The following is a 17,202-nucleotide window of genomic DNA, read 5'->3' on the forward strand; positions in this document are numbered from 1 at the left end:
CCCTGGAATCACACACAAGGCTGCCTTGAAATTGTAGCTCACCCACCTAGCAGACATGTAGCTCTAGCATGGAACTTTGTCTCCCAGTGCCTCCACTTCCTAATACTGTGGGATAAGCTTGGCAGATAGAAGGACAATCACTCCACAGCTCCAGTACCCCGGAGACAGCGGTGCTCTGGAATATTGCTTACACGCTCCACAAGGGTTTCTCTCAGCCTTTCTAGAGCCATCAGTAATCCATGGTCTGTTTATGTTTCTCCTCTAGTAGATGGTGAATTCTTTGAAAACAAGAACTATTAATTATTTATCTTTCTATTCCCCATACCTAACAGAGTGCTGGCAAATAGCAAGGGATGAATCAAAGCCTTGCAGATAGAGGGTGAATGGAAGGACACAAAGATGAGTAGAACACACACAGAGTAGCCAGACACCTGGCAACAGGCATTCCTTTGAGCCCCAGCAGGAAGGCTGGAGCCCTGAAACAGAGGTGTGCTAGCTACACACCACCACCGCAGGGCCATACAAGCCGGGTCCTCAGCACAGGCTGGAGGGCTGTGATTAAGGAGGCTGGAGGCACAACCCCCTGCACAGCCTTCCCTTCTAAGGACAGCCTCATGGGAATCCCCCTGGCAACTCTCACTGGGTGGCCCTGGAAACCTGCAGCAAACTGCCCAGCAAGCTGCACAGTACATGTTGTGGCAAGGATCACTTTCCTCAAGGATGTAGGACTGTGACTTCACTCACAAGCTGAAGAGTTCAAATTATAAAGTTTGCTTTTATAAGGTTCTTGAAAAAAAAAAAGCCCCAGACTTTATGCGTAAAATAAATGCTCCCATCTATATGAGTTCTTGCTTCTGTCGAGCCTTTAGACCCGCCGCCTCCTGTGCTCTCACCACAGCCTTGGGTGGTGCGCAGGAGGCAGGCAGGCTCACAGTCAGCTGCTTCAGGTCACGATCGGCGTGCCGCTCCCCTGCATTACCTTTTTCCTAAGGTATCTAAGACTAAGTCCCTTCAGCTACAGAACAAGATGATCCTGCTTTGCAAATGGCATCCTTGCTGGAAGGGTGGATTTTGCCCTATATAAAGTAAGGCCCTGGCAAATACTAGTTCTTCTTACCCCTTCAGTATCCTCCACCTACTTAACCTCATTCTACCTATGCACAATTTCCATCATCAGAGTCTTCCAGCCCGCATGCTGTGTATGGGCCCCGTCGCCCATGTGGAGGGTGAGTGCACACCTCATCTCCTGCAGTGTAGATAAGGCCAGGGGTAATGCCTCTGTGGCCCTATGCGGCCCTCACACGGTGGCTGGTGACTGTAGATGCTCAGCGAAGATGTGGATGGAAAGATTTTGTGTTAAATGCTCTCTTTCAAGAACTCCAGGTGGGAAGTTAGCAGTAGCAAGCCTGTCACTTATCTGGGATTCTCAAACAGCTAGCACTGAGCACCTGCTTTTGTGGGGAGGCATGCAGGGACCTGGGGTGGAGGCCAGGAGGATGCCCAGAGCCCTGGCTCCCTGGCCATTCAGAGGTCTCAGGAGCAAGGCACGACAGCAGGACTGGATGTGGAGGCTGTTTATTCCATCTCCTTATACGAGGAAGAGACCGCCCCTTCCAGTGTTGAGTGTGTCCAAGACAAACAGCAGTCAGGAGAAAGGGAAGCAGGCTCCACCAGAAGGGGTGTGCTCAGGAACAGCATCTGGCCCAGGGAGACAGGGAAGCATGGGGTGCAGTAGGCCAGGAGGCAGCAGCAGTGCTGAGCAGAGCGGCAGGGCTCACTCCTGCAGGCAGTGGAGAGTGCACCGTGTCGGGAGGGGGCCTGTGTCATCCACGGCTGCTTTATAAGAACCCACTCGGGGCAGGGAGGCCAGTGTGACCGGTCACGCCTGCGGTTCTCAATCAGGGCACTGTGTCAGCAGGGCTTCGGGGAAGTGTTTGTGAGGGGACAGCTGGAGGGTAAGGGACTGGGCACAACCTGCAGCCGGGCCTGCAGCTACGCTGCGGTCTACAAAAGCCACCAGAAGCTGGACGTTCCCGAGAAGGCCTGCACATGTGACCATGCACCCGCTGCCAAAAAGGAGGAAGGCCGCTCTTTGTTCTCACAGTTGCCTGTCCTGAGGTCTGGGCGGCAGCCAAAGAGGCAATGATAGGATCTGAAGACTGAGCCCGGGAAGCCAGAGACAGGGTGAGACGGGGGTGACAGCCAGGAAGATCTGGCTCTCTAGGGACGCCACTGGGCTTTTCCTCCCCCTCGTCAACCACAAGGGGAAGACACTGACGTGGAGACTGTGCTTTCCACTATCCCACAGGGACTAGTGAACTGTCCAGCTGCCTTCCCCTCACCCTGGAAGCAGTGCTGGGCTGGCAGAGAGGGAAGACCTCCGAGAGAATGCATGTTCCCTCCTTAGCAAGGAGCTCGCTCCTGCAGCCTCAGCTTCCAAACAAGCTGCAAGAGAAGCGGTGGTGTGGGCAGCGCGGCCCATTTGTTCTATCTGTTCAATATGAAAACCCAGATTCACAGAGGAGCAAAAACGCTATTTCACCCAGCCACGGCTTCATCACGAAGACCTCCCAGGGGAACAGAACAGAGGCAGTGTGGTAGCAGGGTGTGCACACAAACAGCACCAACATCAGAGGCAGGAACAGGCAGGGACTCGGCCTGTCACTTCAGCAAATATATATGTACTCCACACCAAGGCTGTGACACTGGGTGAAAGGCATATTGTGGCTTGGCAAGTGTACTATGTCGAGGGTGGTTAAAAGCTGAGGCAGGATGATCCCTGGGTCAGACTCTTAATGGAGGGGAAATGAGTGTGTCTGTGAAATCGAGTGTGTGCGAATTTAAGACCTGGACAGAAGGGGACACATGCACAGATGCGCTTGAGAGGCTGAGTGTGAGACAACGTGAGTAGGCGTGCAAATACTCAGAATGTCTAACAGCAGAGGGTTAAGTTGTAATCGTGTGACACTTTCTTAATTCAGCCTCTGTTGGGAAGATCTGAATTTTCCAGACAACTGAAGATCATTCCATCCCATCATGAAACCAAAAGTTTTATTTGTTTGCTCTTTACCCATTGTATAAGAAAGGGCTGGGGAGACTGATAGGGATCCTGCTGACACTGGGGCAGGGTTGAGGACGCTACCTGCTGTCGGTCCTAGACAGGCCTCCTGGAAGAAAGCACTGAGGAGGGTTTTGGGGTGAAGAGTCAAATCCACAAAATGGGGAGAGGAAGTAGATCCCAAGGATCCTTGCCAGGTAGGAAGGGGCAGGGTTCTGAGGGTGGGAAAGCACTCTCTGACCTTAACTAGGGCAGGGTGTGCAAAGGCTTCCAGAGTGGCCCTTCATCCCTTGGCTCACTTTCTGAGCAAAGCCACTATCAGGAATCGGCATTTTCTCATGGACCCTTAATAGACATCAAATTTCTAGTGCAGAGACAGCCTACTTCAAGGTATAGGCCCATGCTTGTCACCAGGACCTGTGTTTTGGGAAGGGACACCTACCTCCTCAATGTTAGAGGGTAGAAGAAGGTAAGGAGCCTCACTTAAATAGACTGAGTGTCTATTTCAGAGAATACTGTTGGAATGGCAGGCCATGGACAGGGAAGGGAGGATGGGAGGCTTTGGGGAGGTGGCCATGGAGAGAGGACAGTGGCTGCCAGCCTGGTCCCAGAGGTCCCAGTGAGGGAGGGAGGCAGTGAAGGGGCTCGGGGTTGGGGTACCAGGACCCACCTGTGAAGACCAGCAAGGGTTGGGGTAGCGGGACCACAACTCTCCTCTGAGGCCAGTACGGGCATCAGAGGCACAAGTCACAGGGCCCTTACCCTCTCCTGCCCTGACATTGAGGAGGCGGGTGTCCCTTCCCAAAACACAGGTCCTGGTGACACACGTGTCAGTGTCCCAGGAGCACTTTGCAGCATAGGCTGCGATCTTCTGGCTTGCCAATTATCCTGTGTCGTCAGGTTACAAATTGTCATTTCTTGTTAACTGTGTAGAGAATTGTTCATCCTCCACATTTTAGTTTTTCATACTCTTGATTAGGAAAAATACACATCAAGTTAGAAAAAGTTATAACTACAGCATCCCTGGGCTCTGAGTGAAGTCCTCTGCCAAGATTAATGTGCAGGAACTCCGACAACTCCAGAGCCTCGTCAAGCTGTTCTGCTTCATGGAGGTTCTGGGCTACATTCTGGGTAACAGAGATTGTTGGGATCCGGGCTTTAGACTGGGACAGAACATAGCTGTCAAGATTTCAGGGGCAACACGAGGAAAAAATGCTTTTCATTAAAGGAATGATGCCACCGAGAAAAGCACTTTGAATGTGTGTTTAAATTAGGGTATGTGCAATTCTCTAACAGCACTTCAGTTCATCAATACCACAAGTTAAAAAAAAAAAAAAAAAGAGTGGCAGATATGCAAGGAGCAGGTGCACCCAAGTCAGGCTTTCCAGCAAGCTCACCTCACTCCAGGGCAGGCCCCTTCATGTCTCTGAGCTGCAGCGTCCTCTCATGAGATGGAGAATCCTGCCTATTTCACAGGTTTTTATGAGAAGAGAGATGAAGCAATAAGCTAAAGTTTTAGAAGGACTCTAAGAGCCATGGATAAAAATGAAGACAACTCTGGCTGTAGCCTGTGAGTTGTCAGCAGGGAATCTGAGGGGTACGGGTGCTGGTCTTAAGACAAAGGAGGTCAGGAAGCTGTTCTGTGTTCTGGGAACACGGAACAGACTTGCAGAGACAGCTCTTTACTATGCAGGCATCTTGGCAGCTGGAAACTGCCAGCTTGGCAGTTGGAAGCTTCGCTCTTTGCAACAGCCCTGGAACTCATCCTTTGCACCCTAAAGGCATCCCACCCTCCAAGTCAGCCTTCTCCCCATCGAAAAACCAAGACTAAAAGGAGGCCCTCTGCTTAGGAGAGGCAACTCTGATGGCTGGATTCACGCATCTCTGAACCTCTCAGACCCCAGAAGAGAGGCCTGGGAAGCCCACCGACGGTCCTCGGAACCCCTAGGAGCCAGCCTGCAGAACAGACATGATCAGACAGCCTCCTAGTGCCTAAACTCCACACTGAAAGAGCAAGCTTGGCTTCAACCATTCTGCATATACTAGGCTTTCATGTAGACTTTCATTTGAACAGAGGGACCTTCAGCTGAAGAACACTTTGAAAACTATTTCCCACCATTCACTCTTACCAGGGCAGGCCAATATCACAGTGTAAGATATTTAGTTTCTTCTTAATCTGACGACCCTATGATTTCTTAGATACATCTCACAGAAAATGCAGAGATGAAACCATAGCAACAGCAGTTATAATTGTAAAAATAAGACTAGAAAGAGAACCACCTCACTCTTACCTGCCTTAAGCCACTTGGAACTCAAGTATGTAATGTGTGAGCATCAACATTTTTTTGGAGGGCCACTATGTGCCAACATTTATGAAAAAGCAGAACACAAGAAAACCCCTTCTCTTCAAAAGCTCCTTTAGAGGAAGTTATAGATCAGTGAACACAACCGCCACACAGTATGTGAAATGCTATTGTAAGTTTAAGCCCCAGATGTTTGAAGAGCTGAGAAACATCAAAGTCCTGTAGTTTAGGATGGCTCAGTGTGGGAAATTGAGAAAGGGGGAGGAGCATCCGCAATGGAGCTAGGAAGCTGGGGAAAAAGGCAAAAAAAGGCAAAAGAAAAGGCAGGGACCAGATGATGTCAGGCATTTTCACTCAGGAAGTTTCAAATCAAGAATGGAGTCGCAGGTTTGCCCTCTTGGAAGGGACACCCTGAACTTCTTTCAGGAAATTCCTCTGCCCATCTTGGCCATCTGATCTGGTGGACTGGACCCTAGAGTCAGGCCAGACTCTAAGCCAGTTACTAGATCCCATCTTAAGGACCCAGAAGTAGGATCAGATAGGGCGGTGCAGCCAATAGAGCTGGAACGTTATTTGCTGGGAAAGGAAGTCTCTGTTTTATCTACAGGAGTTACTGAAAGAGACCTTCTCTTTCCCCACTTATGGACAGGGGAGTAAGTGACATCTGCAGCCACCACCATTTTGCTACCACAGTGAGGAGACCCTGGATGGAGATGAAAGCAAAAGAGACCTCTGCTTGGTTTGAGCTGCATAGAGTTGTGGGGTCCACACAGGCCGCAGGAAGAATCTGAGTGCACACGCAAAGGCAGTGGCAGTGGGACAGCAAGTGACAAAGTCCATGTAACTCACAGTTCAGAGACCAAAGAGTCCCACCTTTCTTTCAGAGATAAGAAAGCAAGAGGACAGAGGGAGGTTAAAGGACTTGCCCAAGGTTCCCCATTCATTAGTTTGGGAGCTAATCTGAGAACCAGCGACACTCATGGTTTTCCAGTTGATTGCCTGCTCTACCATAACTTGTGGTCCCCACACAATAGCCAAACAATGGCTACTAATGGAAACAAAGCGTGCAGAAAAGTGGGGATCATAAGAAAATGCATGCCCCCTTTAGATCCCAACCTTGATAACACAAGGAAGGCCCAGAGTGGCCACACGGCAGGTGGCAAAGCATGCTGCCCTCTCGCAGGCTTTGCTCACATACAGCTAGTCTGGAGCCCTCTAGTCCTTGCCAGTTACAGTCATGAGTTGTCCAAGAAGAGAATACATTCTGAGCAATGTATCCTTAGACGATTCTGTCACTGTGCAAACATTATAGAATGTAGTAACATATACCTAGGTGGCATAGCCTACTACACACCAAGGCTAGCTGGCACAGCCTATTGCTCTGGGCTACAAACCTGTACAGGGTGCTGTGCCACTATACTGAATACCGTAGGCAATTACAAGTATTTCTGCATATAAACTACAATACTAAGTATTTGCACATCTAAATTTCTAAACATAGAAGAGGTTTAAAATATGCTATAAAAGATGTAAAAAATCATATACTTATACAGAGCGCTTACCATGAATAGAGCTCACAGGACTGGGAGCTACTCCGGGTGAGTGAGTGAGTGGTGAGTGAATGCGAAGGCCCAGCTGTTACTGCCGCTACAGACTTTATAAACACTCTATACTTCAGCTACACTCAATTCAGATAAAAACTCCATTCTTCAATAAGTTAACCTTAGCTTCCTGTAACTTTTTTACTTTGTAAACTTTTTCATTTTCTCAACTTTTTTATTCTCATAACATTTAGCCTAAAATACGAACACAGCTGTACAAATATATATATGTGTATATATACGTACAAATATATATATAGTACAAATATATATGTGTGTGTATATATGTATTTAATATCCTTATTCTGTAAGCTTTACTCTATTTGTAAATTTTTTTATTTTTTTAAACTTCTTTTGTTAAAAACTAAGACACAAACACATTAGCCTAGACCTACACAGGGTCAGGATCATCCATGTCACTGGCTTCCACCTCCACATCTTCTCCCACTAGAAGTTCTTCAGGGGCAGTAACACCATGGAGCTGTCATCTCATATGAGATTAACAACAATGCCTTCTTCTGATGCCTCCTAAAGGACCTGCCTCAGGCTGTTCCACACCTCTCTTATTTTTTCATAAGTAGTAGTACACTCTAAAATAACGATAAAAAAAGTACAGAATGGTAAATACTAGGCAGAATGCATTTTTCAGCTCCTGTAATCTTATGGGACCACCATTATATATGTGGTCTACCATTAGCAAAACATGGTGATGAGGCGCATGACTGTATGTCTCTGCTGAGCTTTTGACTAGTAGAAACCTTAGCAAAATCCTCTCAATCTGGACCCATCATGCCCCAACACCCTCTTTCCTTCACTGGTCCCACCGTGGTGGTTCTATCCGTTCATGCTTTCTCAAGGAAATAGTTCAAATGCCCCTGAAGGCTTCCTGAGTACTTCTGGCAGAATTAACTGTTCTCTCTGTGCTGTAACCCACTATCCACACTGCAAATATAGCCCTTCAAGCCCCAAATGATCGCAGCACACACCTGCATCTCCTGCTGAGCAAGGGATCAGAGGGGGCAGGGATTATGTCTTACCTACGTATCCAGGGCATCTGGCACAAGCCAGGTGTTCAAAACTGTTTGAAAAATTAAATAAATATCCGCTATGTGCACAAAAAAGCACCCGCTATGTGCACAAAAAAGCACCCACTATGTGCAGTACACATAATGCAAAGCTAACACGGACATAAAGACGTGCAAAGGAAGACCATGCCCCAAATCAGCTTAATTTCTAGGTGAGGAAATGCCACTTATTTCCTAATATGTTACATAATCAGAAGCTTAGGGTTTACACGTAGCTTTTCTGCAGCATACCAGGTGAATGATCTTGCAAATATATAGGAAAAAAAGGAAATAATATTGTATCACTTATCACCAGGCATGCTACTGCTCAATACTTTATACCCATTGCCCCATTTAATTTGTTCATGAGGTTGATCATATTTTAGAGATGAATAAACTAAGGCTCAGAGAAGTTAGGATGCTTGCTAAAAATCACACAGTTAGCAGGTAGCAGAGGCAGAACAGAGATCTGAACCTATATCCCACAGCAATGTTCAGCCACGCAACTCAACCAACCATCTAGTTCTGACTTTTTATTTAAACCACTAAGAGTCACTTTTATTATAGTTATGCATTGCATGGGAAAGATTCTGTCTATTAAATGTTACGTTTTTGTTTTGTTTTGTTTTTGAGACAGGGTCTTGCTCTGCTGCCCAGGCTGGAGTGCAGTGGTGTAATCATGGCTCACTGCGGCCTCGACCTCCCGGGCTCAAGCAATCTTCCTGCCTCAGCTTCCTGAGTAGCTGGGGCCACAGGTGTCTGCCACCACGCCCAGCTAATTTTTTTATTTTTTGTAGAGACAAGGTCTCACTATGTTGCCCAGGATTGTCTCAAACTCCTGAGCTCAAACAGTCCTCCCACCTCGGCCTCCCAAAATGCTGGGATTACAGGCAGGAGACACTGTGCCTGGGCAAAAAGTTACACTTTTATTTTTTTATTTATTTTTATTTTATTTTATTTATTGAGATGGAGTTTCACTTTTGTTTGTTTATTTATTTATTGAGATGGAGTTTCACTTTTGTTGCCCAGGCTGGAGTGCAATGGCGCGATCTCAGCTCACTGCAACCTCCACCTCCCGGGTTCAAGTGATTCTCCTGCCTCAGCCTCCTGAGTAGCTGGGATTACAGGCACATGCCACCACGCCCAGATACTTTTTTGTATTTTTAGTAGAGACGGGGTTTCAACATGTTGGCCAGGCTGGTCTCGAACTCCTGACCTCAGGTGATCCACCCGCCTCAGCCTCCCAAAGTGCTGGGATTACAGACACGAGCCACTGTGCCTGGCCAAATGTTACATTTTTAAGTAACAACTTTCTGTGGTTATGTATCAAAATCCTGTCATCTGGGTTCTAATGGCAAAATTCCTAATTGCCAATAAATAGCTGGTATAAAAATAGATTTAATTCTAACTCAAAGCAAAAAAAATTATATATATATATATAAACGTAATATATATATAAAATATATGTGTATATGTATGTTTTATTTGGCTTATTCAATCTTGTCATCATTAAAAAATAACTTTCACTAGACTGTTTTTTTTAAGAACTAATAGAAATGTAGACATTTCTACCTTCCCAGATAACTAGGGACCTGTTGCTTGGGATGGGACCACAGCACCTCCCTTTGAGCTTCACGTGTTCCCACCTTTGGGATAAGAGTATCCTCTCTAGTTCTAGCAGCTGTCTGAATGGAAACAACTCTGCCAGCGATAACACCATATTAACATTCTCAGTGTAATTGTCAAATGCCACAAGTATAAGACAGATCTAAATAGCTCTAATATGTCCCATTTTAAGTTAAAACATCTTCTACATTTTAGATTTCAGCCCATAAGGAATTTCCCAGGTCACTCTACACACAGGTTGCATCTCTGATTGACAAAACGAACACGGGATTGGCCCTCATGGTGGGTAACGGCAGCCTGATTTCAAAATACGTGTCCACAATCCTTTCTCTCTGGCCAGTGCTCCAGCACAGAATTTGTTGGTTAGACTTACATGTCACTATTTTGCACACAAATGTTCAGCTTTACATTTGACCTTCTAAAGTTAGACTTCACACTAATCCAAATGGAACAATTTAAGATATCTGGTAGCTCTCATCATCCCCAAGCTCCCAAGGCCTAGCACAGCACCTGGAACATGTGCACAGGCTCTTGTGACCTCCAGAGATCACGAAGAATCCACCAGGCACCCTGCAAGCAAGGAAAGCCCCGGAGAACCTGCTTCAGGGGAGTGCCATATTAGCAATTGCTAGGCCAGTCCCTTTCACACTGAAATACATTGAAGGAACACAGGTAAGTGGACAGTATGTCTCTGGCTGTGGATGTCTCGGCACATTCCTCCTGCTCTTGGGCACCTGGGATGCCTTGGTAGTGGGGGATGTGGACGAGGATGCAGTGTCCGTCGTTAGCAAACCCACTGAACCACACAAATCATTTCTGAGTCCATCTCTTGAGATAAATGTTCTTCAGAAGACATTTAGGGAGAGCTGCCCAAACTCTGTTTTTATTCCTGCAGTTCTAAACCCAAACTTAGCAGCAAAATGAGAAAGAACTAGGCCTGCTGACTGCCTACCACATGACTTCACACATGTTCTTCCACTTGAACTTTGAGGTAAACTATTTTTATCTCCATTATACAGATGGGGTAAATGAGGCCTGCTCAGGGCAGAAATAGAGCTGGCATTTCAGCTCCAGGACACCTGACTCCAAATACCATGCTTTTCCCTCTAGCCCCGGACTCCTTGAGATAAAGTTACTTCAGCACTCAACTGTAATTTTGTAATAACTGTTTTTTTAAGAGTGCCTCCTTTTAGTCTTAGACAATTTTCTTCCTTCCCATGTCTGCACCCCCCAGAAAAGGACAGTTGCAACTCCTCTGGCCACAGACTCAGGGCTCCTCCCCATGGCCTGCCCCCAGCTTGGGGCGACCTGCAGCCCACACAGAGGGGAAGGCGCCACCAAAGCCACCAGGGCACCCCGACACCTCCTCCCTTCTGAATCTTCAACACACAGGTGCTTCCTTCTCTTCACGCTACAGTGAGCTACACACAGAGGTGGAACTGTTTTCAACATTTTAAATTTTGGTAAATAGTTGTGAAAAAAAATCACCACAGCGTCACTGTTTTTTGGTGTTTCCAGCAGCCTCTTTCGGAGAACACAGTGCTAGCTTCTTCCTTCACATCCACTGACTTTGGTTAGGCTTTTGGTCTCAATTTGAGTGGCTTATTTGTTTTTACTACAATTCTCTAGAAATAGAAAACTAAGACAACAATAACAAAAATGAAGGCCTCAGCAAAAAAGCCAGGGAGAATGAACTATTTCAAGGGTAAGAACACAAGCTATGGCCTCTGACAGCAGGCAGGCGACTGCAGAGACCGCAAATGCCCCCCGCCCCCACCCCCCACAAGGCATTTTTGGCAGATGGGGAGCCATTCGATCAGTTGGGAAGATGTCCTTTCAAGTAAGAGGAGGTGATTTGCGTAAAGCTAGTTATTGAATCCATCTTGACAGGTTCTACCATCCTAACTCATCTAGAAATGACAATAAGCCCCATTCACGGTGTTAACAGGATGGAGCTCAATCTCCCTCCTATCCTTCTCCATCTCAGAACAATGTCAAAAGCAACTTCCTTTCCTCTAGGTTGGAGCTGTCTTCCTGGTGCTTTAATGAGGCACATTTCTTGGATGGCAACTACAGTATTGAGATCCATACACTTCATTTCAATCTGTGAGATTTTACTGATTAGCTCTTCTGGGTCCTGCACTAAACTAGGTGCTAGGTGGATACAGAATGGGCCAGAAATCCTTCTGCCCTTAAGAAAGGCTGAATCTAGCATAAACAAGAAACAGAAGACATAGATGTAAATGTTTGTAAAGCTCCCTCTCCTTATCTATAAAACAAAGATAAAATATTTGCTGTGCCTACATACCAAGGACATCATGAGGTGCAAATGAAATACAGTCTGAAAGCTATGCAAGAAAGATGAACGCATCAGTGTACAGGGTGGGAGAGACTGTTTGAGTGACAGATTATAATCCAGGCATTTGAAAAACCCACAGGGAAGCCGTCTACACCATCCACATACAACAGCAGTTAAATTCAGAAGCGACTTTTTTTTTTTGAAGACAGTTTTTCATTTTTCTTTTCTGTACTTTTTAAAATGATAAACATTGTGTTTTATTTTTCAGCTTTTTTCAGTTATAATTGATAAAGACTGTCCATTTTATACTTCAAGTGAACAATGTGAAGTTTTGATATTCATTTTTTGTATACGTGTATACATCGTAAATCCATCAAGCTAATTAAATATCCATCATCTCACAGAGTTACCAATTTGTGTGTGTGTGGTGAGAATACTTAAGATCTATCCTCACAGAAAATTTCAAGTATACAAAACAGTATGATTAACTATAATTATCATGCTGTACATTAGGTCTCTAGAACTTATTCAACCTGTATAACTGCAACTTCATACCCTTTGACCTACATCTCCCCATTCCCTGCAGACCCCGGGAAACTACCGTCCTACTTCCGGCTTCTATGCACTCATTTTCTTTTTTCATTCCTTGAATGGACAGAAAAAACAAGTAAAATTCAATGAGATTAACTAAAAGTAAACCTCACACACTCATTTATCTTTTCCGATAGATAAAATTTGGGATTTGAGTTTGACCCAAACCCCAGATTCTTGAGTTAGAAGTCCCCATATTCATTAAGCCCCGAAGGATCATCTGGCCCCAAAAGAATGTTGGCTACATCATAACAAATATTAAATGTGATTTTAAAATATCTATATTCTAATTTAGCACTAAGCCAGTGAAAGATGACACTGAGGACTGAATATTCTAGCTACACACAATCACTAGGTTAGCACTGCCATAACCTCAGACATGTGACTATTAAAATACATTTGATATAAGGTGTGGAAGCTTTTGCTGTGTAGCAAGGAGAACATGCGCTATGATAAGTTTCGTGAATTGTTATCACGAGCTTCTAAAATTCTGTTTAACCGATTGCTTTTGCACCACAAGCAACTGTAATGGAAATCTTCCACTCTGGGAGCCTGCCTGACTAACAGAATAATTCTTCCAAGAACTGTGTGAAGGCCTCAACAAGAAGACTCCACTGTCAGGCAAAATGTAGTCCAAAGGTTTGCCTAGTGTCTCTGCAAATGAAAGCAAAAAGCTCATCCTAAAATCACTGTAACATATATTTTATCCAAAAAGACCAACCAGAGTACAGAAGATGCATTGGCACTGGGCTATGGTTGTCATCTGCTCCACTGGGTACTCCCCAAGACAGAGCTTGCAAGACACCAGCGGGTCGAGGGCCAGGTCCCAGGTGGGCCGGTACCTTGCTGTGGTCATCGCAGAACAGTCTGAAACGAGAGAAGCACGGAAGGTCAGACCTCCCCACCCCTGGCATCCACCTGCTCCATGGCAAGGTTCTCCTGGCTGTAGCTGGGACCCAGGGAGGTGGCCAACTGACTGCTGATGGAGCCTAGAGCATCTGGATGCTCTGAGAATCTTTTTGTTTTTTTTTGAGATGGAGTCTCACTCTGTTGTCCAGGTTGGAGAACAGTGGTGCGATCTAGCTCACTGCAACCTCCGCCTCATGGGTTCAAGCGATTCTCTTGCCTCAGCCTCCTGAGTAGCTGGGACTATAGGCAAGTGCCACCATGCCAGGCTAATTTTTTGTATTTTTAGTAGAGATGGGGTTTCACCATGTTAGCCAGGATGGTCTCGATCTCCTGACCTCATGATCCCCCCACCTCGGCCTGCCAAGCTCTGAGAAATTTTAACCAGGGGTGCCTGCCTTGGGTCTGTGAGTGGCTCCCTTACCATTCTGGTAGTAACTTTCATGTCTGCCCTCAAAACGGCAAACAACTCACCCACACACCCATCCTTCCCTCCCTCCCACTGATGTGCATTTTAATAAGACACCTGCCAACCAGGCTCCTAAACCAGGGGGGCAAAACCTTAGCCATCTTGGAAGAGAAGCTTTTGCTAAAATACATATTGCTTGGATTTAACTGTTCTCCAGTGTTAAAGACGTGGCGAATATGAGGACAAGCCTGGGTGGAAGGGTCAGAGCAGAAGGGCTTGGTGGGGGTGGTGAGGCTTGAGTTTTCAGGGCAGCTGGAAAGAAGGTAGACGTCCAACAGAAGGAAGAAATGTCGTAGCATCTTTCACCAGAAGACAGGGCACAAGGGCCACATGGAGGGGCAGAACCATTGCTATGCTTTGTGATCACACAGAACTGCCCAAAACAGTTCCCTAACCACTCTCAGCCTCAGCTGGCTCATCCACATGAGGGGGCTGATAATCCCCTCTCACAGAGGTGTTCTGAGGATGAAGGGAGACCACATGAAGGGTAGGCCGCACACAGCAAGTGCTCAGGAAAATCCCTTCCTCCCCGTGGTGGTTAACACTGAGTGCCAACTTGATTGGATTGAAGGATGCAAAGTATTGTTCCTGGGGTGACTGTGAGGGTACTGCCAAAGGAGATTAACATTTGAGTCAGTGGACTGGGAGAGGCCGACCCACCCTTAGCCAGGGTAGGCACCATCTAATCAGCTGCCAGCAAAGCCAGAATAAAAAGCAGGCAGAAAAACGTGGAAAGCCTAGACTGGCTGAATCTTCTGGCCTCTGTCGTTCTCCTGTGCTGGGCTTTCTGCCCTCGAACATCGGACTCCAAGTTCTTCAGCTTTGGGACTCCTGGCCCTTCGACCACAGACTGAGGGCTGCACTGTCAGTTCCCTACCTCTGAGATTTTGGGACTTGGATGGGCTTCCTTGCTCCTCAGCTTGCAGATGGCCTACTGTGGGACCTCACGTTGTGATCGTGTGAGTCAGTACTACCTAATAAACCCCCCTTTATATAAACATCTATCTTATTAGTTCTGTCCCTCTAGAGGACCCTGACAAATACACTCCCCTTCCCCTGTGATGTCTCCTTCAGCCACAGCTTAGCAGACAGGGAATTTGACGATGCTGCTGTGGGCACGGGTAGGTGTGGGACTTACTGTCATTTGAGTAGCTTATTCCCAGGGTCAAGGAGCTGTCCTAACTTAAAAAAAAAAATTACATCATCCCTTTCTCAAGTTTTACGACTGACACCTCACTGGGTGTCATTGCGCTAATATTTAGTTAGGAAAACCCACCTGGTGAATTCTACATGGAAGGAGAAGGGAGAATTCACCCACCTGGTGAATTCTACATGGAAGGAGAAGGGAGAATTCACCCACCTGGTGAATTCTACATGGAGGGAGAATTCTACCAGCAGGGAGAAGACACGTCTGGCCCAGAAGGAAGCGCCTGCAGGATCCTGAAAGCTCACCCAGCAGATGGGGCCCAGTGACACATGACGAAGGACATGAGAGGCAGAAATGAGCCAGATTCGGGGAGGAGACCCTGACTATCAGAGCTCAAGCAACTGAGGGGGTGACTGAAGATCGCCCGGGATCTGCACTGGGAATCCGCGCAGGCCTTCAGCGTCTGGGGCGGGAGTGGGCTGTAGCTGGAGGGGCCTCTTCCAAGGGCAGCTGGTGCCTGCAAGTCACTCAGTCTAAAATACATGTGTCTTCCCTGTTACAAAAGGACTCTTTGACACAAATTCCTCTGGACTGGCTAGCACTTTCAAGATAGTTTAAACAAGCATCATGATTTGACCTCAAGCTGGTGGGTCCTGAGGAGTGAGATAATTGGAGGCGTCACACAGCTCTCTGGGGCTGCAGGGGGTACAGACATCAAGGCATCCTCCCCAGGGTCATATTCATTTGGATCATTTCTCTACACCTTGAATTTTATGCTTATGCTTATGACTGTCATCATTTTCAATCTCTACGTGGGGTTTTCTGGGTCCTAGGCTGACGGGCTGTGACTTTTTTCTTTTGATTTCTCTGTATCTTTTTTCTGCTTTAATACTTAATAATTTTTTTAAGCAGCATCTCTTAAAGTTCACTGGACAACATGATAATTATATTTTAAAATGTTAGCTGGCCCTGAATTGGATCACAAACCTTCACCCCAGGCACTGAGGCTTGGGGCAGGCTGCAAAAATCAGTCACGGCTGGAAAAGTTTCAAGGGGGCAGTGGCTGGCAATTGGCTGCTCTGGCCTGCAGATCTGGGGAGAGCTTGTTTTTTGACAGTGTTGAAAAAGCACAGGGTACAAGTTCGGTCGGGCTGTTGGGGAAGTTGCAGGGTAAAGAGTTCACGCTTTGCAGTCAAGCAGACCTGGCTTCAAATTCCTTTTTTTTGGCCACTTGGTTATGCTGATGTTGAAGAAATCACATAACTTAAATTTAACTTCTGTGAACTTAATTTTTGTTTTTGTTGTTTTGTTTTTTCCTTCTGTAAAGCCTGTATAACCATCACCACCCATGTAGACTTGGGAAGAGTGAGTGAGAAGTAAGAAGCAATATATTAGAATAACATATCTAATATATAGATACTAGGAGCTTGGTAAGTAGAAGTCATTATGATATGTCAGGTTAACAAGCTTAGACTTTTACCTACATAGACAAAATGGATAAAACAAGCTGTTGGGAAGAGATATCATATGGTAAAATTAGTCATTTAGGAAGTTCAATCCAATGGAGAAAATTTTTAGAAGAATCAAACATCAAAACCTCCTAAAGCCTCCCCCTTATCGTCAGCCATGCACTATGCTCCCAGCCTGGACATCACCCGAGAACGCATTACCCAAAGGCAGAGCTTAAACGCTCCACATAGGGCCCTGGAATCCCCGCCTCCACCCCGCGTGAACAGTTCCCTGTCCCACAAGCCAGTTATAGCCTCTGTGCTGGACCTCTGCCCTGCCCCATCATGCTTGTTCCCAAGACAATTCTCTCTCCTTCCAGCTTCAGATCTGGGCTCCTTTTCCTGTTTACTGCCTCTCTGTTGTGACCTCCTGGCACAGCGTACAGGGTTCCATCTGTCTGACTTCCTTTCTGCCTGGACCATGATTTCTATCTGGCCCCCAGTGGCTCCCCCTGCCCTGGGCACAGGTCAGCCCATGGCCCTCACCTCCCACTTCCCCCGCCAGCCCCGTGAGCTGGATTTGAAGCAGGTCACAGCACCATTTCCAGGAATCACATCACTATTCCTTCCCCAACAGAATACACAGTCTCTGAGTTGTGCTCAAAATCATGATTCAAATGGGTGACAACA

General features: G+C 46.5%; 1 protein-coding gene across 8 annotated transcripts in view; it reads right to left on the reverse strand.

Moving 5' to 3' along the window:
• RNF144A (ring finger protein 144A) overlaps positions 1-17,202 on the reverse strand; it is a 535,340-nt gene that overhangs the window by 442,496 nt on the left and 75,642 nt on the right. For 7 of the 8 annotated variants that reach the window (XR_010130072.1, XR_008677175.2, XR_008677172.2 and 4 more), the window contains exon 3: positions 13,264-13,409. The exons of the other annotated variant lie outside the window; for it this stretch is intronic. Coding sequence is in view for 3 of the 7 variants with exons in the window: in XM_055378728.2 (XP_055234703.1) it covers positions 13,264-13,398 (135 nt within the window). In the remaining 4 variants the exon portion in view is untranslated. The remainder of the gene's footprint in view (positions 1-13,263; positions 13,410-17,202) is intronic. 8 annotated transcript variants of the gene reach the window in all.

The sequence above is a fragment of the Gorilla gorilla genome, chromosome 12 (assembly GCF_029281585.2).
Source record: "Gorilla gorilla gorilla isolate KB3781 chromosome 12, NHGRI_mGorGor1-v2.1_pri, whole genome shotgun sequence".
In the NCBI taxonomy this organism is placed as follows: domain Eukaryota; kingdom Metazoa; phylum Chordata; class Mammalia; order Primates; family Hominidae; genus Gorilla; species Gorilla gorilla.